Consider the following 21,030-nt stretch of genomic DNA (forward strand, 5'->3'; position numbering starts at 1 on the left):
TAATTTTCTGTAGCCAAGATGATAAACATAGAAGATCCTCAGGTTATTTTAATTCACAAGTGAAAGTAAGGTGAGCAGTAGTTCAGCAGTCACACACTGAACCAAAGGGTTATAATGGACAGCAGGGTTACAAACTAGGCTGTAAGTAGTGAACCCTCAACTATGAGTAGGTGATATTGGCAGGACAACATAATTGTAAATCCTGCAACTTGTTGGGATTCAGAGACTGGGTAATGTTATGAAACACCACTTTTACTGGACTCTGTTATTAGGAAAGCTGTTTAAAGCAAGTAAGTGAGGATATAATGACCTTTCTGCTGATATTTGCAATGTAATCAAATCTTAGATGTTGTTGTCACAGTGATGAAGGGCTTGACCTTGTTCCTGTGAAACAATTTCCAGTTAGAAACGCCCAGGAATTGAAGCATGTACAGAAGCTATGTTCAGCCTCAGGATTTGTGGTGCATCCATTTTTTAGTACTCCACTGCCATCCTAAAGAATAGGTGAGCAGCTACCCTGTGGATGCACAGCTGCAGAGAATCAGCTCACAGCTGTGCTGCGCGTGTGAGCTGGGTGCTTGGGACTCTCTACAGTCATAAGAGAACTGTGAGCATTAACTGCTTTTTTAGAGCAGGAATGGCAGTTATAACCTGTCAGGAGACTGAAACACGCGCCTGAAGGTAAAATAGAGCAGGTAAAAGTAGAGTAGGTAAAAGTGCAAGATGCAAATTTACCAAAATTCAATGTTGCAGCATGAGATAGAGCATTGGTAAATGTGGTGAAAGCCAAAACCTGTCTGTATGGGATGAGCTGAAAAGCTGCTGAGTTTCTTCCTGTGACTTTGCAACATCCTGGGGAGTTTAGAGGGCAGGCTGGCCCGACTGCTAAGAATCAGCCAACACAGCACTTTTGTGTGGAGGATGTCTGTACCACAGCAGCAACACGGTGCACAGAGGAGCGGCAAGCACCCTGAGGGAGAAAGAGGAGTGCATGAAGGGACTCCCTGCTTTAGAATTCTGTGCTGCTGGGGACCAAGAGCATACCTGTGCATATGTGTATACATAAGACTCTTAAATTAATATTATTTATCACAGTCACAAACTAAAATTCTGTTTCTTTGCCCATAGCAAGTCTGAATGTGGAACAAAGTAAAGGACAAAGAAAATAATCAACCAGTTAGCAACTTAGCAATGTCCAGGTCTGGAACTTATGTGATTTAGTCCAGTGTGATAGGCCTGTGAAGGATGACAAAACCCTACAGCTAGACAGTAGGTTAGTAGGTGATACACTTCTGTAAATATATCTTGCTTATAAACTGGTGGCAATTTACCTTCAAGAGCTAACAAACCCCATTTATGAACACTGAGCAACGTAAAACACTTTCCAGTCCACAGAATAACAGTCTTAAGAAGTGATGGCACTCTGGTTTTGAGTGGGGAAAAAAGATGACTGGTCAGTATAACACCTATTTTAAGTGAGAAATTTCAGAGGATCATGCCTGTGTTGACTGGCTCTCTTCCTTGGTCAGTCACTGGAAACTGAAGTTCCTTTAAAAGTTGTTTGTAGCTGCTTGATATTCAGCTTTGATCCCTTCCAGAAATGGAGAAAAGGAGTACTTGCTTGCAGAGAGCACCTGGACAAGAGTGGCTGTTTGATAGCTGCTAGAGTGAGAGTAAATAACTAACTGTGTCAGTTCACGTGAGTAATACATTTAGGAACTGCAGTCAGTTTAGAAGTCTGTTTTCCAAGCACTGTGTCATAGTCCTTGGGAGCTTAGCTCAAAAGAAAGCTCTAACAATGTGTGTCAAAAGATATTTCTAAATCTAAAGAAAAAATCCAGTTCTTCTGATGCTGCAATCACACCAAGTACCCAGTCAATCTTTTAAAATACCGAAATAAGAGGTAGTCAACAGAGGTTTATAAACATATTTCTTTACTCTTGCTGTAAAGTCAGTTCATACTTTATCTAGAAAGGCATCAATCAAAAAAAATTGAGAACTGCTACTATATAGAGGAAAATTAATTTTACTTATTCCCAAGGGATATTTTGTGAAAGTGAGAATAAGTCACCTCAAAATGAGACACAATAAGATACATAAGCTAATTTGCATACCAAAAAAGTGAACTTTCAAGTACATTGAAAAGAATATCAGTAAAATATCTAGACATAGAAATGAAACAAAACTTCAGTTTTGGTAGTAAAAATAAATATGTCTACAATTAGCAAGCATTTTATATTTTTTGTACATTATTGCACATTTATAGAAGATGTGTTTGTTTTGTTTTATGAAATATTTTATGTTTGTTTTTGGTTAAAGTAGCCTATGGGTTTTGAGGAACAAGTATTTTACAATATTTTAATGCTTATACTCTTAAGAAAGAGAAGAACACCGTATCTTCATGGAATCTTATAGAAAAATAATCATACCAGTGATCTGAAACACAGAATGAACATATTTAGTGGAAATCACAAAATCATATAGTGGTTTGGGTTGAAAGGGACCTCAAAGATCATCAAGGTCCACCCCCCTGGCACTGGCAGGGTCACCTTTCACTAGACCAGGTTGCTCAGAGCTCCATCCAACCTGTCCTTGAACACTTCAAGGGGTGGGGCATCCACAACCTCTCTGCGCAACCTGCTCCAGTGTCTCACCACCCTCAAAGAAAAGAATTTCCTCCTAATATCTTATCTAAACCTACTATCCTTCAGTGTGAATCCATTCCCTGCTGCCCTGTCACTGCATGCTCTTGTAAAAGTCCATTTCTGTCTTTCTTGCAAGTTCTCTTCAGCTACTGAAAGGCCAAAATTCAGTCACCCCAAAGCCTTCTCTTTTCCAGGCTGAACAATCCCAACTCTCTCAGCCTTTCCTCATAGGAGAGGTGTTCCATCCCTCTAATCATCTTGATGGCCTCCTCTGGATCTGCTCCAACAGGTCCATGTCCTGCTTCTGCAGGGGACTCCAGAGCTGGGTGCAACACTGCAGGTGGGGTCTCACAAGAACAGAGCAGAGGAGCAGAATCCCTTCCTTCCCCTGCTGGCCACGCTGCTTTGGATGCAGCCCAGGACATGTTTGGTTTTCTGGGATGCAAGTGCACTTTGCTGGGTAATGGCCAGCCTCTCATCCACCCCAGGTCCTTCTCAGCAGGGCTGTTCTCAATCTGCATGCCCCAGTCAGTGTTGATACTAGGGGCTGTCCCAACCCAGGTGAAGCACTTTGCACTTGGTCTTGTTAAATCTCATGAGATTCCCATTATCAACCTTGTCCAGATTCTTCTGGATGACACCCCATAATGGCATCTTGAAATACTGGATATGAACCTGACAAGTCAATTAGTCATGCTAGTGCAGTTTCCTTCTTAGTGGATGACCTTCTAAATTTATCCCTTATTTCCATTTTCAGAATTAAGTCTTCCCTACCATTATCTTCTGCTATTTGAGGTATTCAGTAATGATCAGTAGGTCATCAGGTCATGTGTTACTAATGTATGTATTAGAAAAAAGTGGCTGTTGGTGGAAGAGTGTTTTTTTTTCAGTTCAGACAGAACACTCCTCTGGTCTCCCAAATGTGTACGTCATAGTGTCAAGTGCATCAAAGTAACAGCTACAAGTGACTGACAGAATTAGGATCCCAAGGCAACAACAGTGAAGGGAAGTCTGGTCACAACTTCTTTTCCAGGAAAAACTATGGTGTGTGGTCAGTCACATCTTCCCAAGCAATAACACATTTTCCCAAGGAAGAAAGCAAAACAGGGAGAAAAAAAGAACTATGGACTCATCAGCAAGCAGAGGCGTTTGAACAGACCTAGTGACCTTTGCTGCCTCAAAATCTCAAGAAATCCTCTGAGAAGCCTCTTTCTATAACTAGTCTTCTATAAAGAATCTCTTTCCTTTTCTGGTGTTGTTGAATCATTCATGTTCCTGGATACAGGTCTTGTGGAAGATTCTGCCCCACTGTCAGATCAGACACTGAGTTGTAAATTACATTTTCCTTCTGCACATAAGTAGTATATGGTTCCACTTCCACTGTGTCATCCTAGCAAAACAAAACCAAAAACTGTGAATACAAGGAGGAGTTAACCTGGCAAGACTCTGCAAATCTTTCACCTGGACTGAAGAAAATAACTGCTCTCATATTTACTACTCTTCAACTAAAGAAAAAAGACCCCTCTATTTCTTTGTCTACCAGGGAACATGGATTGCTGTTTCTAGCAAAGATTTGGAGGGTGAAGCTGAGGTATTGTTTCACTTGCCTCCTTTATCTTCCCTTCTACTGAACTTTTGTTGGCCTGAAAAAAAAAATTTATTAGGGTCTAATTCTCTAGAAAGAGCAATTAATATGCTGGAGTCTTGACCTTGATTCATTTCTAATCAGTCTGCACTTTCAGTCTACAGATATGCTAATGAAAGTCCCATGACATGACAGCAAAAACGCTGGTACTTGAACCATTACTTTACATTAATGCAACTGTCTGTCAGCAACAACTGGGAGGGCGGGCAGCAGAACAGCAGGAATACTAATAACTAGAATTGACTAAGTCTCTCCAGAAACTGAAGCATCTTTTAAAGTTGATGACAGAATTTGAGTCTAGTGTATACTGTAGGTGCACAGATACAATATAATTGTAGCACATCTTGTCTGTGTAGAGATGCTGTTATTTGGATTTGGTAGCAGAGAACAGAGACAGAGCTTGCAAGTGAATTGCTCAGCTACACAGGAAGCTTCTAACAACGTAGGATATCCAAAAATATCTCCCAGTTTGCAGCTCAGCTCTCCTCCCAATGTCTCGAGTATGATTGTTTCTTTGATTGTGGATTGACTATGCAAGATAAAGAGTGGCCTTCAAAACTCACATAATTTTCATTCTGGACACCAAAAGGGATATTCTTTTTCTCTTGTATCTGTTAATCTTGTTGCTTAATCTTGTTCACTAATAGATTTCTTAATATCCTCCAACCCATGCTATTGTCTCCCTTCTTGACTAATATTTGGAGAGCAATTGTGGTCAGAGTATCTGATATGACAAGGGAAATGTGGTGGGACTGACTCCTTGTTAAAATTAAAGGATGGCTTTAGTCGAGTGTTTGCTGTTGGAACACACCTCTAGTGTTTTCTCCAAGTCAAAGTTATGGTGAAGATAAGCTTTGTTTTGTCCTATAAAGAGCTAAGAGTAAATATATCAGATACAGCAGTGCTTGCTGAAAGCGGAGAGTAAAAATCTAATGTTTTCCTTTCACTGATCACATTTCCAGGGCTACCAGAATCACCATGCTTTGCTGATGGTCTAATTTGCATCATTCTCCTTACCTGTTGGGAATGTATAGGAGCAATTTCAGGAGGTTTGGTTCTGTGGCATGGTCTGTGGAAAAAAGTATTAAAACGTTTGGCTGAATCACAGCTTGGTTTCTTTGATCAAAAGCTTATGAAACATTTATTTTTCTTCAAAAGTAAAACCTCATGTCTCTCTCTCCTTGACTTTTGATCCTGAAATTATAGCACCCTACCTTTCTTAAGAGGTCTTTTCTTATGTTTGTGGGTGCTTATACATAAAATGGAAGCAGATTAGAATCAAAGCCCTCTGTAAGGATATATATTTTGCAGTTAGTGAAATGGTATTGAATTAATTCTTCACCCCTGAGGGAAGAGGCCTGAGAGAAAAACAGTTTGTAACAGGCAAATGAGGAACCTAGCTGAGATTTTCAGTACAGGTGCTAATTCAGCCTTCACTCCACAAATGATTTCTGTAGATATTTCTGAGAACTACTTTTTTTCTTCATAGGAAATCCTAAAGGGACTAGAGCCCAACTTCACTCAAGGAATTTTTTAATAAACACAAATAGAATCTGCTGTCCCTTCTGTTCATATGGCAGGCTGGCATTGCTCAGTCCTCTGGCATTTAGTGGAACTTATTAGGCAGCAGAACCAATACCCTGATCTAACCAAGAGAGATACTGGCAGACTATGATAGTATCTGCAGAAGATTTACTCTCACAGATTCCTAGCAGAATGAAGTGTTTCCTTTTAAGAGGCAATGCAATCAGGGTCCTTGGCCAACTTCTTCCCATTTATATTTTACTCAGGGGCATTATTCTATGAAGATGTGTGCAATGCACAGTGCACAGTGTCTGCAGTACAGAAATATTTGATGTAGCTAATTTGGTTATTTACAGCAGCACAGATTGACACAATCATATGATTTCAAGACACAAAGAGTAATTTAAAATTTCTTCTAGCACTAGACAATTTTTCCTTAGCACCTTAGCATACATACATACCTATCACGGTGGAGCTTGAAATAGTAAATGACAGCCAACAAGGTGATAATGATCAGAATGCAAGTAAAGATGCAGGCATACAGGAAAATGTTGGTGCTGGTATTCTCTAAACATAAAGAGACAGTCTCAGTTATATCTTCTTCTCAGTTTCTGTATTATTTCAGTAGAAGATTAAAGTTGATTTAGCACATAAGTGCATTTTCAGCATGCTTGTAAAACAAATAGAATGTCCTTCAGCAGAAGGGAAACTTAGTAATGAAACTTTGCTGAGAAGCACAAATGGAGTATGTGTCAGAGGCAAAAGTAGATTCCACAAATCTCACAGTGGCCACTCATAATATATTTTCACTAAGCCACACCTGAGTTCCTCTCAAGGACTCATCATTTCTCATTAGTCGTATATATTCTCAAAAGCAAGAAGAAAACCGAAGACCGGAACCCAAGGGTCATGCAGTGTCAGATCTTCACAACTTGGAATGAAGGAATGTATTTTTTTCTACTAGCCACTTGCGACTTGGCTCCCATCTCTCTTACCATGACATTAAAGCTTGCATAAAAAAAAAAAAATCCTAATATTCTCATTCCAAGTGATTATTTGAACACAAAGATCATGACTGCTTTCTCTCTGTTTCCAAAAAGCATTTCCACTACCAAAAGAATACTATCACACTTATATATATCCCTCTTAGGGAAGAAAGCATTAGGAAATAGTGTCCAGAACACAAAGAAGCTGGTGATGTTTCTGGGCAAAGGCAGTCAGGGATGATACTCTTGTCTTTATAGGACTTCACTAAAGGTTTCTGTATCTTTTAGAGACTTTCCTTCCCGGAAGGAACAAGAGCTGAGGAAGGTGAACAGGGGTTTGGACACAGAGTATAAAAAGGGAAGCTCACCTGAGGGACAGCAGGCTATGGACTGGCTCCAGTTCCCAGCTGGGTGGGACACCATGCAGGTGGTCACATTGGTGACATTGGTGCTACACGCTGTGAACTTGCTGAGAACAGTCACTGTCCCGTTGTCGTGGCACTTCTCCTCTGCAGTGGAGCTGCCCCCTGGGAGCCACGAGAGCTGAGCCGGCGGCTTCCCCGCCGCTGCCTCACACACGGGGCTGCCCTGCTCATCACAGGACAGGCTCAGCCTTGGGGGGGCTGCAGAGCACCAGCAAGGGAACATGCATGGAGTTACTTTGGCACAGCTGGGCTGGGCTGCTCTTGTTCTCCACCCAAAATGAACCCAAATTGAACCCAGTGAAAAGAGTAGAATAAGACTGGAGGTCCCATCCCATCCCATCCCATCCCATCCCATCCCATCCCATCCCATCCCATCCCATCCCATCCATCCCATCCCATCCCATTGCAGCAACGTGGGTCCAAAACACAAGAGAGGAAGAACTGCTCTCTTTTTCTTTTTCCCTTTTGCACAACTCTCCCCCATTCAGCTGAGCCTCATCACAGCCATTCATATCCTCTGTGTGTACATGGGATATTCACCCCTGTCATTTCTAACTAGACAGTGGAAAAGGGGAACAGCAGAAGGGAGAAGCGTTATGGGAAGTAAGGAGAAAGGAGACACAGAGATACTCCCAATGAAATGCATGAGTTTATCCCAGCAAGAATCACAGAATGGTTTAAGTTGGATGGGACCTTAAAGATATTCTAGTTCCAACCACCTTTCCATGCAAAGGGACACCTTCCACAAGATTGGGTGGCTTCAAGTCTCACCCAACCTGGCCTTGAACACTGGGATGTCTACAGTTTCTCTGGACAACCTGTCCCAGAGCCTCCCTACCCTCACAATACCAAATACCTTCCTAATATCTAACCCTACACTCTTTAGTTAAAAAAAAAAAACAGTTCTACTTTTTCATATTCCTTACCGAGCACGGTCAGGTGGTACATCTTGTGGAAATTCCCTTCTGTTGTTGCCATTTCACAGCTGTAATTTCCCTCTTGGGCTATTCCCACTTGTCGTATCTCAAGGGCAGGAGGCAGACCTGCTCTGAATGTCCAGTTTATGTTGTCACTGCAGTTTGTTCTGTGTGTCACGTTTGTATCAACCCTGTATACCAAGGTGCAAGGGCCTCCAGCCTTGGGGGTTATTGTCCATTTTAGCAGAGTCATATTTCCTTTAAGCGGGCAGGTGAGAACTGAGCTGTTACCTACAGTCATCACTAACCCTGAGGAGAAAAAAAGAGAACGTGTGAGAAGGAGCCCAGGAGTTGTGGTCTGGACTTCACAGGGAAATGTCTGCAGTGCTACAAACAAGTGTGAGGCCACGGCTGTGCTCATCTGCACATTGTCTGTCATCTCTTACTACAGCTGTGGGTTATGGAGCCCGCTATCACGGCCAACCCTTGCAATACAAATTTCCCACTGAGGATCGATCATCTAAGTGGATAAGGCTGAATACTGGAGGAGGACTCTACTCCTGTCCATTGTCTTCAGCAGTTCCACATCCAAAACTGTGCTTGTATAAGCAAATCCTCCTGTGGGTTGCTCACAGGACCTAAAATACAGAAATATGACTATTGCCTCTGGCCACATGACAGTGGCTTTTCTCTGTAACTGTTGCTGTAATCCAGTGTGAAGTGTAGCTGAGGGAATGGGACTTTTGTGTCCTCTGGCTTCTGCTGAAGTTAAAAGCAAGTAATCCCTAGATTTCACAATGTTTGTGTATGAAACTTTGCAATTAATGGGTTATAGGAATAATACCCATAGCTGTAGTCCAAACAAACCTCCATTTAGCACTTCACTAATTTCCTCTTTTAGTAGGTGGCCATTAAACTTTGGGACAGTAAACCACTGATCTCTCAGTTCTCTGTGTCACTGGTGGGACACAAGTTGCTCTTTCCTTTGGCTGAGTAATGGTTTTAGTCTGAAACCTGTGTGTGAGGAGAAAATCAGAGTACTACTTCCAAAACCTGCATTAATCTGGACAGACAGCTCAAGTTAACCAATCTGATTGGTACTGACAAATAAGTTTTTCACAACTTATTCCAAAAACACTAAACCCCTCCCCAAAGCTTACAAGCAAATACACTAAAGCAGCAATTGAAAGTACATCTGGAATATGCAAAGAATTAGAAGATTCAATTTTTGCATTAATTAGTCAAACCCTTGTCAGTCTTCCTCCACGGTACAAAATCTGACTTTGCTGGGTTTCGCTACTCCCTACCCAGACCTGTAATTATATTATTTCTGCTGTCCATCACATTGTGAAGCCCAGTTCTTGAACATTCACAATACTATAAGAAGTGGTCTTAATGAACATCAACTTTAAGTAATCAGTCAAATCATTACTATTAGCCTCTTTGAGAAAACTACAGTTGGTTTTACCATACTAATATTGTCTGAAATGTCATTATCTTCTTGAATCTAGGTGAATGAACCATTCCAGCTCAACTCCTTTCGGTTTTATTTGACTGTTTTCTGGGGAAAATATTTCTGACTTGCAAAATGAACACACTTCACTACATTTTAACTTCTTATATATTCCTTCAAATGTTTTTGCCTTTTCATTTTGAGCATTAAGTATCCTTTGGATAAAGACACTTCAGTTGTTAAGAGTGTTCTGTGATGCATTATTACTCTGGAGGTGTTTTTAAATGAGAAGTATTTTCCTCCTTAATGGCATTCCAAGAAAATGTGAGGTGTGTGTTTTAAACTCAGATGATTTTACCAGGAGCAGAACTGAAAGAAGCCTTTGTCTCGTGACAGTTTCTGGATGAGTTCAAGGAGTGCCTCTGAGAGTTGGACAACAAAGTGTTTTCTCTCCCTGTTTAACATTGCTGAGAGCCTCAGAGCTCCAAATCGTGCAGATTGTGGCTGACCTCATCTGAAAATGATTTAGCAAACCTAAGCACTCAAACCGCCTGTGTGTTGGAGCTGGGGTTTTTTTTGAATAATGTTTGTAAATGTTGAGCAAGAACGACAGTGTTGTGATTATTGAACTGTGTACACTTTCATTTACATATTAAAGCAGCAGCATTTTACTTGTCTTTTAACTCAGCATCTCCCAAGCATCTCATTGCAATGTACAAGTTCCCCAACATGCTTCATGCTTCAACATGTTTTCATGCTTCAAGGCTGTAAAGAAAGAGGCAGTGAAAGTGGTGCATTTTGCTATGCCTTTCTGTCATATTCTCCTCTGAATAAATCAGGTACCATTCACTTCAAATAAGAAACCACATCAGAAAGCTTAAAATCTGCTGAATCAAGTTTAAATACAATTTTAGGTTTACAGAAAATTTGTAGAAGGCTTATGAAATCCCCTGTATCTTGTTATTGATTCAGAAGACTTTAAGTATGACAAGAATTTTCCCCAGATGACACATTAATTAGTAAAAAATCTTCTTGCTCATCCTATCCACACAGCTTCATACTTTTGTGAAGAGCTCTTATTAATAGAAAAGGTTAAACTGTCCTCACTTTATTGCTCTCTCTTATTGCTAGAGTGCAGGTAAGCAGCATTAGTGTAAATATTAATTGTGAATTTTCTTTCTTGATTTGCTTTTCTTCAGTACATGCTGCTAGAAACATGATCTTTTGATTTCTTTTACAAAAGAATGTGTCTGCCAAAAACTCCTTAAAGGTTTGGTTAATTTGTGTTTCTGAAGTGACTTTGAAGTGACTCACAAGCAAAATAGGACTGGGCCTGGGTAATACTTGGTGGGGAGCTTCCAAACCATGAAGAATAATTTCATCCATTTCCATGGAAGTTTCTGATGAACTTTCTATTTCAAAGTAAAATATAATCTCAGGAAAAGTCAAAACTCACTAGTTCTTACCACAGAGTTAGCTTTATTCAGAAGCAATCCAAAATGTATATTCCCAGAAGTTAATATGTAAATAACTATGGGATCCCCAAGCACAAAGGCAGTTCTTTAAATAGAAATTATCCTCATCCCTATTCTTTCCTTCCTGGTCAGCCTTAGCATTTCCTGCACTTTGAAGATGTTGGTAGGACGTCTCGTTGGACTGAAGTTGGACATACTCTGCTTTCTCTTTCTAATGAGCATACCAAAAGCCATCTAAGTATCTAAAAGTATATTTTATTAGAACATCAATCAATACACCATAAAGTGACAGGTCTGCAGGGGACACAGAATTGCTGGTTTTACTCATGAAAGTAAAAGACATGAAAATAAATCTCCTCTGCTCCTTCTTCCCCTAAAGAACAGGTGCTTTCCCTCAGTCCTCTTTTCCACTCCACATGCTTTTACTGACTTGTCAGGTTGCACATTTTTTACACGATCACATCTGAACTCCTTTTCTCTCACTTCCATGACTTCTTGTGGGTCTGCTACAATCAAGCCCTTTGCCAAGGTCTCCTGATCTGCTTTCTTTACACTCCCTATGTTGCCTGCCCCAGCCTGTGTTCTTGGACATGTACTCAGCAGCTCAGAGGGAGAGTGCAATCTCCCCTTTCCTCTGGGAATTTCACTAAACCTAGAGGGTGTATGTCTACTCTGCAGAAGAACTAAACAAACAGAAGTGTTTCTTGTGGTTTAATCCCAGGTGGCAGCAAAGCCCCACACAGCCACAGGTTCACTCTCACAGACTTCCCCTACAGTGGGATGGGGAGAGAATCAGAAAGGTGAGAAAAGTCCCAGGTAAATAGGTTAAGCAAAAGCTATCACACAAGAAAAACAAAACATCCCAAAGGCAGGTAGATGTTCAATCATTTCCAGGAAAGCAGGACTGTATCATGCATAATGGTGACTGGGGAAGACAAACATCATAGCTCCAAGCATCCCTTCTTTGTTCTTCCCCCAGTTTTATATGCTGACCATGATGCCACATGGTCTGGAATATCCCTATGTCCATTTGGGGACAGCTGTCCTGGCTGTGTTCCCTCCCAGCTCTTTTGGACCACAGTCCACTCAGTGGTGGTAGGAGAATCAGAAAAGGCCTTGGCTCTGTGTAAGCATTGCTCAAAACATCCCTGTGATGTCAACAGAGTTTCCAGCACAAATCCAGCTCCATAGAAACCACTATGAAGAAAATTAGTTCTCTCCTTGCCAAAAAACGAGCAGAGTGTTCCATTTCTGTTAAAGAGAAAATGTTCAGTGCTGCAAGTTTTAATTCAGACCTCTCACCACACCACTGTCTTCTGGAATGGTCTTTTCATGCTGCAAAGTGGGTAAAAGTCATTTGCTGCTGCTTCCTCTGTGATAACCAATTGGTTTGTGACCAGTGCATTAAGGGAGATACATGGCATCCACATTAGCATTTTTCTACTCAAAGGCTCAGAAACCAACCAGCACATTGCAGAGCTACAGCTCTCAAGGTGAAATCTCATCTTACAGCTGAGCTGAACTGACAGCTTGCTGTGGCTGAAAAAGGGGATCATTAGTGCAGCAAGTCCTCAACCTCTGTGAGCCTGTAGAGATTTGAAGAGATGTGAGCTGTTGAGCTCATCTTGGTGCAGTGCTAACTATGGGATGGTAATTAAATGCCAGCTCTGTTAACTATTTCTTTGCACACAAGAGAGATGAAATGAAGGGTCACATATTTACTGTAAATAACATCTCATTTTCAGTCATGTTCTTCACAATTGAGTTGACTCTGGAAAACAGCAATCATTTTTTCTGTTAGCCACAAAGAGCAGAGCTCAGGAAACCAGGAATATGCGCTGTCTGTCACACTGATGTGGGAAACAGAGGAGTCAGATTCTGGGAGTTCTGTACAGCACCAGACTTAAACATTTTATTTTGGTTGTGAATGCAAATCCACTGTGATCAGGTTTCACCTTGGAGACTCATCTGATAGTAGCAGGCCTTTAGACTGAAGTTCTCCAGTTTGATTGCAACCTCTGAAATCTATCTAATTCTGCCATCTCTCATTGTCTCTCCTTGACTATTGCAGAAGACTTCAAGCCATGTCTGAGAAGGTTCTCAAGCTCTATTGCAGTGCACTGAGTGCACATTCCAACGCACTGAGAGATTCTACTTTTATGGAAACAACAAACTCGGTTGAGGAGTTCACATTTGTGTTTCAAAATTGTGGTGGTTATTGTTGTCATTGTAAGGTTACTGTAATTTGAAAAGACTGGGGGAAAAGCTCTTTTTCTGTTTTTTTTTCAGTGTGATTTATGCAGTGTGTTTTGATAACTCTCATGAATAACTAGTTGCACCAGCTTCTTTTCAGTATCACTTATTTTGTTATTTCTCCTATTTCTCAGAGACTTTCTCACACTAAAAGAAGAAAGGTTTTATAAACAGGAACATTTGATTGTAAAGCCACTAAACTTTTGAGGGGAATCACTGCAAAATCAGAGACAGCTACACAGGTTGAAAGTGCTTTTGGTTGCTTTCAAACATGAAATATTTCCAGCCTCTGTTATTCTTCATAGCAGGTTTAAAACCACAGTAGAAATTTTTATTGCCTCAATTTCCATGACAGCCTCTTGCAAAATGTAACTGTTAAAAGAGGTTTTTTGCACTATAAAGTGACTACTTTACTTTCTCAGACATATTTCTCAGACATCTTATTGATTCTTTACTTCTTACAATAACAATTTATCAGAGCATTTTGATGCATCTTCCCCCTACACCGTCTGTAGGTATTAAACTTAAAGATACAATGAACTGAAACAATGGTTATACCACAGTCAATGACTAACTGTATCTTGGAATGAATGTAGTATATGAGTCACAGCCAGTCATAATCAAGAAGGCAGCACTGGATGCTTGGAAGAGTTCAGATGCAAGTCTGTGTTCTGCATCTGTTTTTCCCTTTGACTTCTACAGAGTTCCTATGACACCCAGTGAGGCTTGTCTGGAATGAAATGAAAGATAAATAGAACTGCTTTGTACTAGGGTAGGAATTGCTGATGTACTGACCGATTCTTATACAGCATAACTTTGTGACTGTGAAAACATAGTCACAACAGCACAGGATGGAGTGTAGGCTAAAGACCACCCCTGTGTTTCAGGTGAGAAGCAAGTAGTTAGACTGCTTTAAATTTAAATATAGAAACAGATCAAATAGCTGACCTAAGTTCACATGACTCTATTTCTTGAAACCTAGATCACAGCTTTTTCAGCATGGATCTTTAAAAGGACACATTAAAAGACTTATACCTTTATTGCTAGTATCACACTCACACTCTTTTACCCATACTTCTCATTATTTCTTGAAAAGATGTCCTATTCTCATTTCATTCTAATTAGGCTTTTCCCTTATCTTCAAAATTCCTTTCTTTCTCATACTCAAATTGTTATTTTGTTCTTCCTTAAACACATTTCTTTTCTGTCACCACTACCATGCCACTTGCAGTACTTTTCTTGCCACCAAGAAAAGTATTATCACTCTTTCTTGGTGTTTCATGCAAACTGAGATAGTAATCTCACACTCTTTGTCATTGGTTTTACAAGATGAAGTGCTCATAGAATGGCTGGATTTTTTAAAATTTCAAACTTCAGCGTGACTTTATATGTTGCAGAGGGCTGAGGACACTGAGAGCAGTCAATAGGGATCTCAAGGTTGAATGTACCTTTGCAGTTGCCAGTTCCTAGAGTGTAATTTTTCTATGATCTTTCAATTCTCTTAAGCTTTCTTAGTATCTTTTCAAGCAGTCTTTCAAGACAGCTGATTTTGAAGGCAATGAAAAGATGCTAAAGCTCACTTAGGTAGAGATGTGTTCGATACAGCGTCCCCTTGAAAAAAGATTAAGCTGAAAGAATAAAGGGACAACTACATGATGGATAAAGAACTGGGTTAAGGAGAGAAAGAAAAGGCAGTTAAATGGTGGTGCCAGTTTTAATGTAGTTTGCTGATAATGTTTCTCAGTAGATTGTTTTTGCTGTAATTCTGCTTAACTTTTTTACTAATGGCAGTGGCTGTATCAGGAGTGTGTGAGGAATTTTGTTGAAAGCAGGAAGAACACAGTGTTATTAGTGTAAAAAGTTGATGAAGAACAACCAGTTGACCTTGATGAGTAGAATGTTAGATGTGTGCTGAAATTCAGCAGCTAAAAATGTCATATTAATAAAAACAGGTGGTACAACAAATTTTGACTGGAAAGTAGAATACAGAACCATGCCTTAATCAGTATTAAAACCAGCTTTTCAATAAAATGGGTGCTTGTTTTGGTGCTCAAATTGTTTATGAAAACAATATTTATTATGTATAAATATGTATTTTTCTAATACAATGGCTGCAATTCGTCAGTGATTCAGTGATTTATCCTCATGTAAATAGATTATATCTCAATATAATATGACTATATAATAGGAAAAAAAAAGATGGGTACACTTCTTAAATGAAGAAATTAATTGGTGTTTAAATGATGTGTCAGAGTCATGCAGTTTAGAGACCAAACACTGTTGGCCAAATCCTCAGCTGATAATAAAGTTAATGTTATTCACTGAAGTTAATAAGCTATCACAGAGTATATCAGTCTGGCTGTAAACTTTGCTACTTCTGAACTGTGCAAAGTAAGTAAATCTTCCTCTTTGCAGAATGTGAGCTGGAATGCATGAGGGCAAAAGGGATTTGCACTGGATGTCAAAGCACCTTGGGTAGTATTGCTTTCAGAGTAGCACTGTGACGCCACATGGGACAAAGTGCTTCCAGTTCTCAGTGTAGGAATAGATACAGATTGCTTTATATTTTGTTCTATGTGCTGAACTTGGCCTCTTACTCTCGGCCACATGAGAAGAAAAATAAACCAAGTACTCTTCACTTATGCTTTAAGCAGCATTTTGCTACTATTCTAAACAAAAATAGATCATTGTCTGCAAACTGTAGGTTGTGTGCCTTCTTTTTCATACTTTGCCGAGAGCAGATAACAAACTGCTGTGAAAATATACTTCTGACCTCACTTTTATATAGTTAAAATCTCAGTCATACCTTGTTTAGTGCTTACCTTTAGCATTGCAGTTTTCATCCCAACATTGTCTTATTCAACACCAAGATAAGGCAGCATAAGAAAATCCTCTATGCTTTTTTCTAAAGAATGATTGCACCTCTAACTACAAAATACATCAGCTGTGAGTTTTAAGTACTATGTACCTCTAGAAGTGCACTCACAGTTTAAAAAAAAAATCTGCTTACTTTGTAAGTCACAAAATAAGTGGTCAATTTGGAAGAATGAACTTCCTTCTTTCCATGAAAGCAGACAAGTTCAAACATGAATGCACTCTGCATGTGGACCATAGCAAAGTAAAATGTTGGTATCATAAGGATATGTTTGGAAAATTGTACTATGGCAGTTTAGATGTGTCCTAAGAAAATTTTTATTTAACGGTACAGAATTCTTTTTAAAGAATTTGGATGAGAAAAACAGGCTGCTTGGGTTCAGATATTTTTAGGGTAAAAGAAGTTAGAATAATTCCAGCACACAGTCCCAAAGGAGAAGCAAGGAAATAGTGAAATTGAGACAAATGTAAGTTTGCCATAATAGATTTTCTTAGGCTAAGATTTTTTGAATTTGGAGCAAGATTTCACCATAAACTAGACTAGAAGGCAACGGAGACAGATGCAGTGACACTTGGGCAGAGAGAGTCAAAAGGCAATAAAACACTGGTACACTAATGAAAAAGAATGTACTGATTTTATTAAGGAAAGAAACTAAATGCAAGCAGTAGCATTCAAGGAAGTTATATGTGCAGGCAAACTTGAACTGTAGCTAGGTTGCTCTGTAAATCAACTTTACTTTAATTCACCTCATAGTCTATTATTCCAGCACAATGTCATCGACTTCAGTTTTTCACTATTGATGAAACTGAACAACCATAGGGAATCACATCTCATTACTGATCATAGATTTCTTGCAGCTTCCTGTGAAGCACTTGGACATAGCCATTGGCACAGGATAAACTTCAGAGGCAGGATGTACCCAGTCAAACGCTGCAAATATTATTTCAATAAAAAGAGATTTATTGCATAGACTTCTCTGTCAGGATCTTGCCTGTCCTTACCACTCTCCCTTGGAGTATACACAACCACTTGAGGTGTCCTGTGTGCTTAGTTTAACTAGAGAAATCTTCAGAGCATTACCAAAAATATTTTAATGTTGAATCTTTTTCACTGCTGCTACTGAGGATTGTCACAAAAGGATTTTTAGTCAAGATCATGCCCCAGCAGCTTCAGTTGCTTATTATCCAGCTCTACCTGAGGGCAGATCTAGGTATGACAATTAGGAAGGAACCTCAGCCTTTTTTCTGAGCTGCCCCATCTGCTGTGGTAAAAACTAACCCAGTCACACAAAACAACATGCTAAGGAAATGTTAAGGAAAATATTAAAGGAGATAAAGTCTGGTTACATACAACAAATTTTCCATGACTTTATTTCTTTCAGAGTAGCTTGCTCTAGTCTTCAGAAGGGGGGGGACATAGTTCCTTCTGAGCTTCATGCAACACTGAAGACTGAAATTATCAGGACAGAATTCGCAGGTTAGATCAGCTTGACACATTTAGCCTATGATCTCTGAAAGAAAAAAAAACCTTGCCACTTGATCTTGCTCAGAAGAGCCACCCTAATACTGAGGAAAACAAGTTTAGGAGCAGTGCTCGCTAAAAAACTTCCCATCAAATGTAGGCTGCTTTTTGTTGGGAGCAGGTTGAGGAAAGAAATTTCAGGTGTGAAATTATATTTCAATGGAAAATCTTTTTCTATATTCTTTGAAGGGCAATATAATTGGTTAACCAAGACACCAAGAAGTTAAAATCCAAATACCTTAGGGTGAACTGCCCCCCCACACACACACTTTCTGGCATTGGACTTTTTAAAAAGATTTCCAGCAAAGTGAATTTTTTAAAATAATTTTTGCCAGTAGGATTCCCCTTTGTCTCCCCACTTTTTATTCAACTTTCTGTGGTGTATCCACACTCCTTTACTTTTTTAGCAGCTGTCTTCAAAAATATAGACTGTCTTTGATGCTACCATAATCAATCTGCATGAACTTGAGCAGGTTCCTCAGTATTCTTCTGAGATAATTCTTTACCTGGAGAAGAGGGACAGATCTTTTACCACCAGTGTGCTTGTTGTGAGGATAATGATCCAAAGTTTAATAATATTCATGAAGTATTTAAATTTTTCCAGTGGGTTGCACCGAGGTAACCATTTAGAGCCCCTCATTATCACACCAAACACATTATAGATGGTTGTTCATCACTTCCAACAACAACTGCATCAATTTTGCATTAAAATATCACAAAGGAGATATTTTTATTTTCTGACCAATAGGAATGAAGTAACTCATGTCCATGTAGTTTAGTTCTATCTGTCCATAATAGGAACGGACACATGCATGTTGCATATCATTCAGAGATGTCTGAATTTGAATTTGGATCTCATCTAAGACCTATCTGCCTTCCTCCTCCTATACAGAAACTGTTTAAGTTTCTGGAACTGCTCCTCAAATCCTTAGTTCCATTATCAAATCCCTGGATTGCTGTATGGTGTGAGCACAAGCTCTGAAAATGCAAATGAGCATTATGTAGGAAACATTAACTGCTGTAGTTAAACTGTATTAAAACAAAGTCAACTACACTAAAAGAAAGAAAATTTGGACTGCCATTGCCCTTGGTACAAAAGCCTTTCCCATCTTGATATTGGCCATGCCCCTTAGAATGAAACTCCAGAAGCTGCTCCCCTCTATCAGCACATCAAACATATTCCACTTCTTCTCTGCAAGGTCCAAGAGATCCCTGCCCTATTTCAAAGTGCCTGCAGCCTCTCTTCAGCAGAAACTACATGTCCAAAAGCTTCGAGTTCCCACTTTCCCAGGCATATTTTTAGTGCATCAAAAGGCTCATTTTCTCAGATGATGTGTTTGGAGGTCTTAGTAAAAAGGCTATTTGTGACAAATTGTACGCTCCCAACTAAGGGTCACTACATAGTTGCCTACATGGAAGTCACAGGGAAAATACTTGGCAGCCTTGTGACCACTAAGAAAAGAAGAGAAGGAGTGGGTATTGGGAAAGCATACCTTAATTGTGCTTCATAATTTTTAGCACTTAATTAAAGCCACAGAACTATTTATAGCTTTTATAGAAAGAAAGGAGCTGTGCACATTTCCCATTCTTACATCCCAATGGCAAATTGGTCCCAGTTAGACTCACCTGCTAATCTCATGACCATGGTGATGGTGAGCAGCACAAAAACATACATAATCTTCCCAGCAATCTTCATGTTGGTTCCTGCTTTCATGGCTCAGGCAGCTCCACCAACTTAACTGCGATCAGGGGGAGCATTTCTTGCCTGTCAGTACATCCTCAGCAGCCAGTGGCAGTGTTTCCTCTCCCACTTTCCCGTGCCTCTCCTTTAGCTGTGCATGCTCCTGACTGGCTGGCTCCTCAAAGCTGGAGAGGTTCCTCCTTCTGATTTTTCAGAGCACTTTTCAGAGCTTCCTGTGCTGAGAACCCAGGCAAACACTGAGGAAACAGGCTGAGCAATTCTGCCTTCCGTTCATTGGCTCTCCTCAGGAGGCCGATGAGTGAAGATAAACCCTGCAGCAGAGTTCAGAGAGAGGAAATTATTCAATGCTGAGTTTAATATCAAAAAGGGTCTCAGTCTTGGGAAACTAGACAGAGACTTCATGTTTCTCACTACTTTTACTTCTGCTACTTCTTCATCATATCTTTGGCAAAACCTCCAAGAAAATTCTTCCGCATGTCTTCCTCAAAAAAAAAAAGCAGTCTTAAATCTTCTCTGTAAGAGACATTTTCAATTATTTCTCTCTTAAGTACCTACTTAGCACATGGAACTCTACACTTTTCATGTGAACTTTTAAGTTCAGACTTTGTGAACCCTTAAATAAGTTGTAGGTGTACCCTTACTCCATCTCCACTCCTGCCAGCTAAAATATTATAAATCCAAAACTCTTTTTTTGCAGAATCTGAAAAAAAAATTGTAAATATGGGACAGTTTTCAGGAAAATTGCAGCATGTCTCATTCTGGAGGGTTGAAACAAGGAAACAGTAAATATTTCCAAAATAAAACACTGATACTGCACATTTAAATTATGCTTTTGTTTAGAAACTGATCTAATTTGAAGGGGGCAGAAATCTGTACAAAAGCCAAAATATTGAGCAATTTTTTTGTTTGCTTTTGGCACAGGTGAAATCACATTTTTCTCTGGATGACAAAAATAAAAAACAATTCACTATTATGTGCCCTTAATCTAGTGCAGGCTTCTGATGGGGTCACAGACTCCTCTCAGACATCCACCTGCTCCAGTGTGGGGCTGCTCCATGGGCTGCAGGTGGATCTCTGCACCAGGAACTGCAGGGGAATGGCTGCTCCAGCACCTGGAACACCTCCTGCCTCTCCTTCTCTGACCTCAGTGTCTGCAGGACTGTTTCTTTCACACATTCTCACTCCTTTTGCCAGGTGAAATTGTTTGGCCATTGCCCCCACTGCTTAAATGTGTTATCCCAGAGGATGGGCTATCCACTGAGCACTAGTGGAGAAATTTGTGTGCTGAAATTTCACCAGGTGACATCTGGTGAAATTTTATGGGTATTTTTTTTAACAGAAAAAAAGCTGTAAAGAAATGAAGCACTCTTTGTGCACAGAGACTTGTTTTTAAAGTTTGATAAGGTTCCTTCTTTTTACATTTTTTTTCACCAAGTGCCATAACTTTTGTACCAACAAAAATTGAGGTACTTCATGGAGAAGAGAGTTGCCAGCCCATGGGTGTGGTGAGAATAAAAAGATGGGATGCATTAAGCAGCATAAATGTTGGTACCATGGGTAAGATGCTGAGCAGTGTGGGAACACAAATAGGACAGACTGGAGTTTTGTG

General features: G+C 39.9%; 1 protein-coding gene across 1 annotated transcript; it reads right to left on the minus strand.

Moving 5' to 3' along the window:
- Positions 1-3,252: 3,252 nt before the first annotated feature.
- Positions 3,253-19,644, minus strand: LOC128782165 (cell surface glycoprotein CD200 receptor 1-A-like). Its single transcript, XM_053932365.1, has 6 exons — positions 19,346-19,644; positions 8,152-8,451; positions 7,169-7,423; positions 6,276-6,381; positions 5,308-5,359; positions 3,253-4,035 (listed from the first exon to the last, which is right to left on the minus strand). The coding sequence occupies exons 1-6, from the start codon at positions 19,431-19,433 to the stop codon at positions 3,913-3,915; spliced, it is 924 nt and encodes a 307-aa protein (XP_053788340.1). The 5' UTR covers positions 19,434-19,644; the 3' UTR covers positions 3,253-3,912.
- Positions 19,645-21,030: the final 1,386 nt, after the last annotated feature.

This window comes from Vidua chalybeata, chromosome 2 (genome assembly GCF_026979565.1).
Source record: "Vidua chalybeata isolate OUT-0048 chromosome 2, bVidCha1 merged haplotype, whole genome shotgun sequence".
Classification (NCBI taxonomy): Eukaryota; Metazoa; Chordata; class Aves; order Passeriformes; family Viduidae; genus Vidua; species Vidua chalybeata.

What these genes read in the sequence shown, in the direction of transcription:
- LOC128782165 (XM_053932365.1), bottom strand. Translation starts at nt 19,433, where the DNA reads ATGAAAGCAGGAACCAACATGAAGATTGCTGGGAAGATTATGTATGTT. An exon ending in CATGGTCATGAGATTAGCAG is followed by an intron (nt 8,452 to 19,345) that starts GTGAGTCTAACT and finishes TTTTCTCCTCAG; the next exon opens with GGTTAGTGATGACTGTAGGT. An exon ending in CTCCTATACATTCCCAACAG is followed by an intron (nt 4,036 to 5,307) that starts GTAAGGAGAATG and finishes TTGTTTTGCTAG; the next exon opens with GATGACACAGTGGAAGTGGA.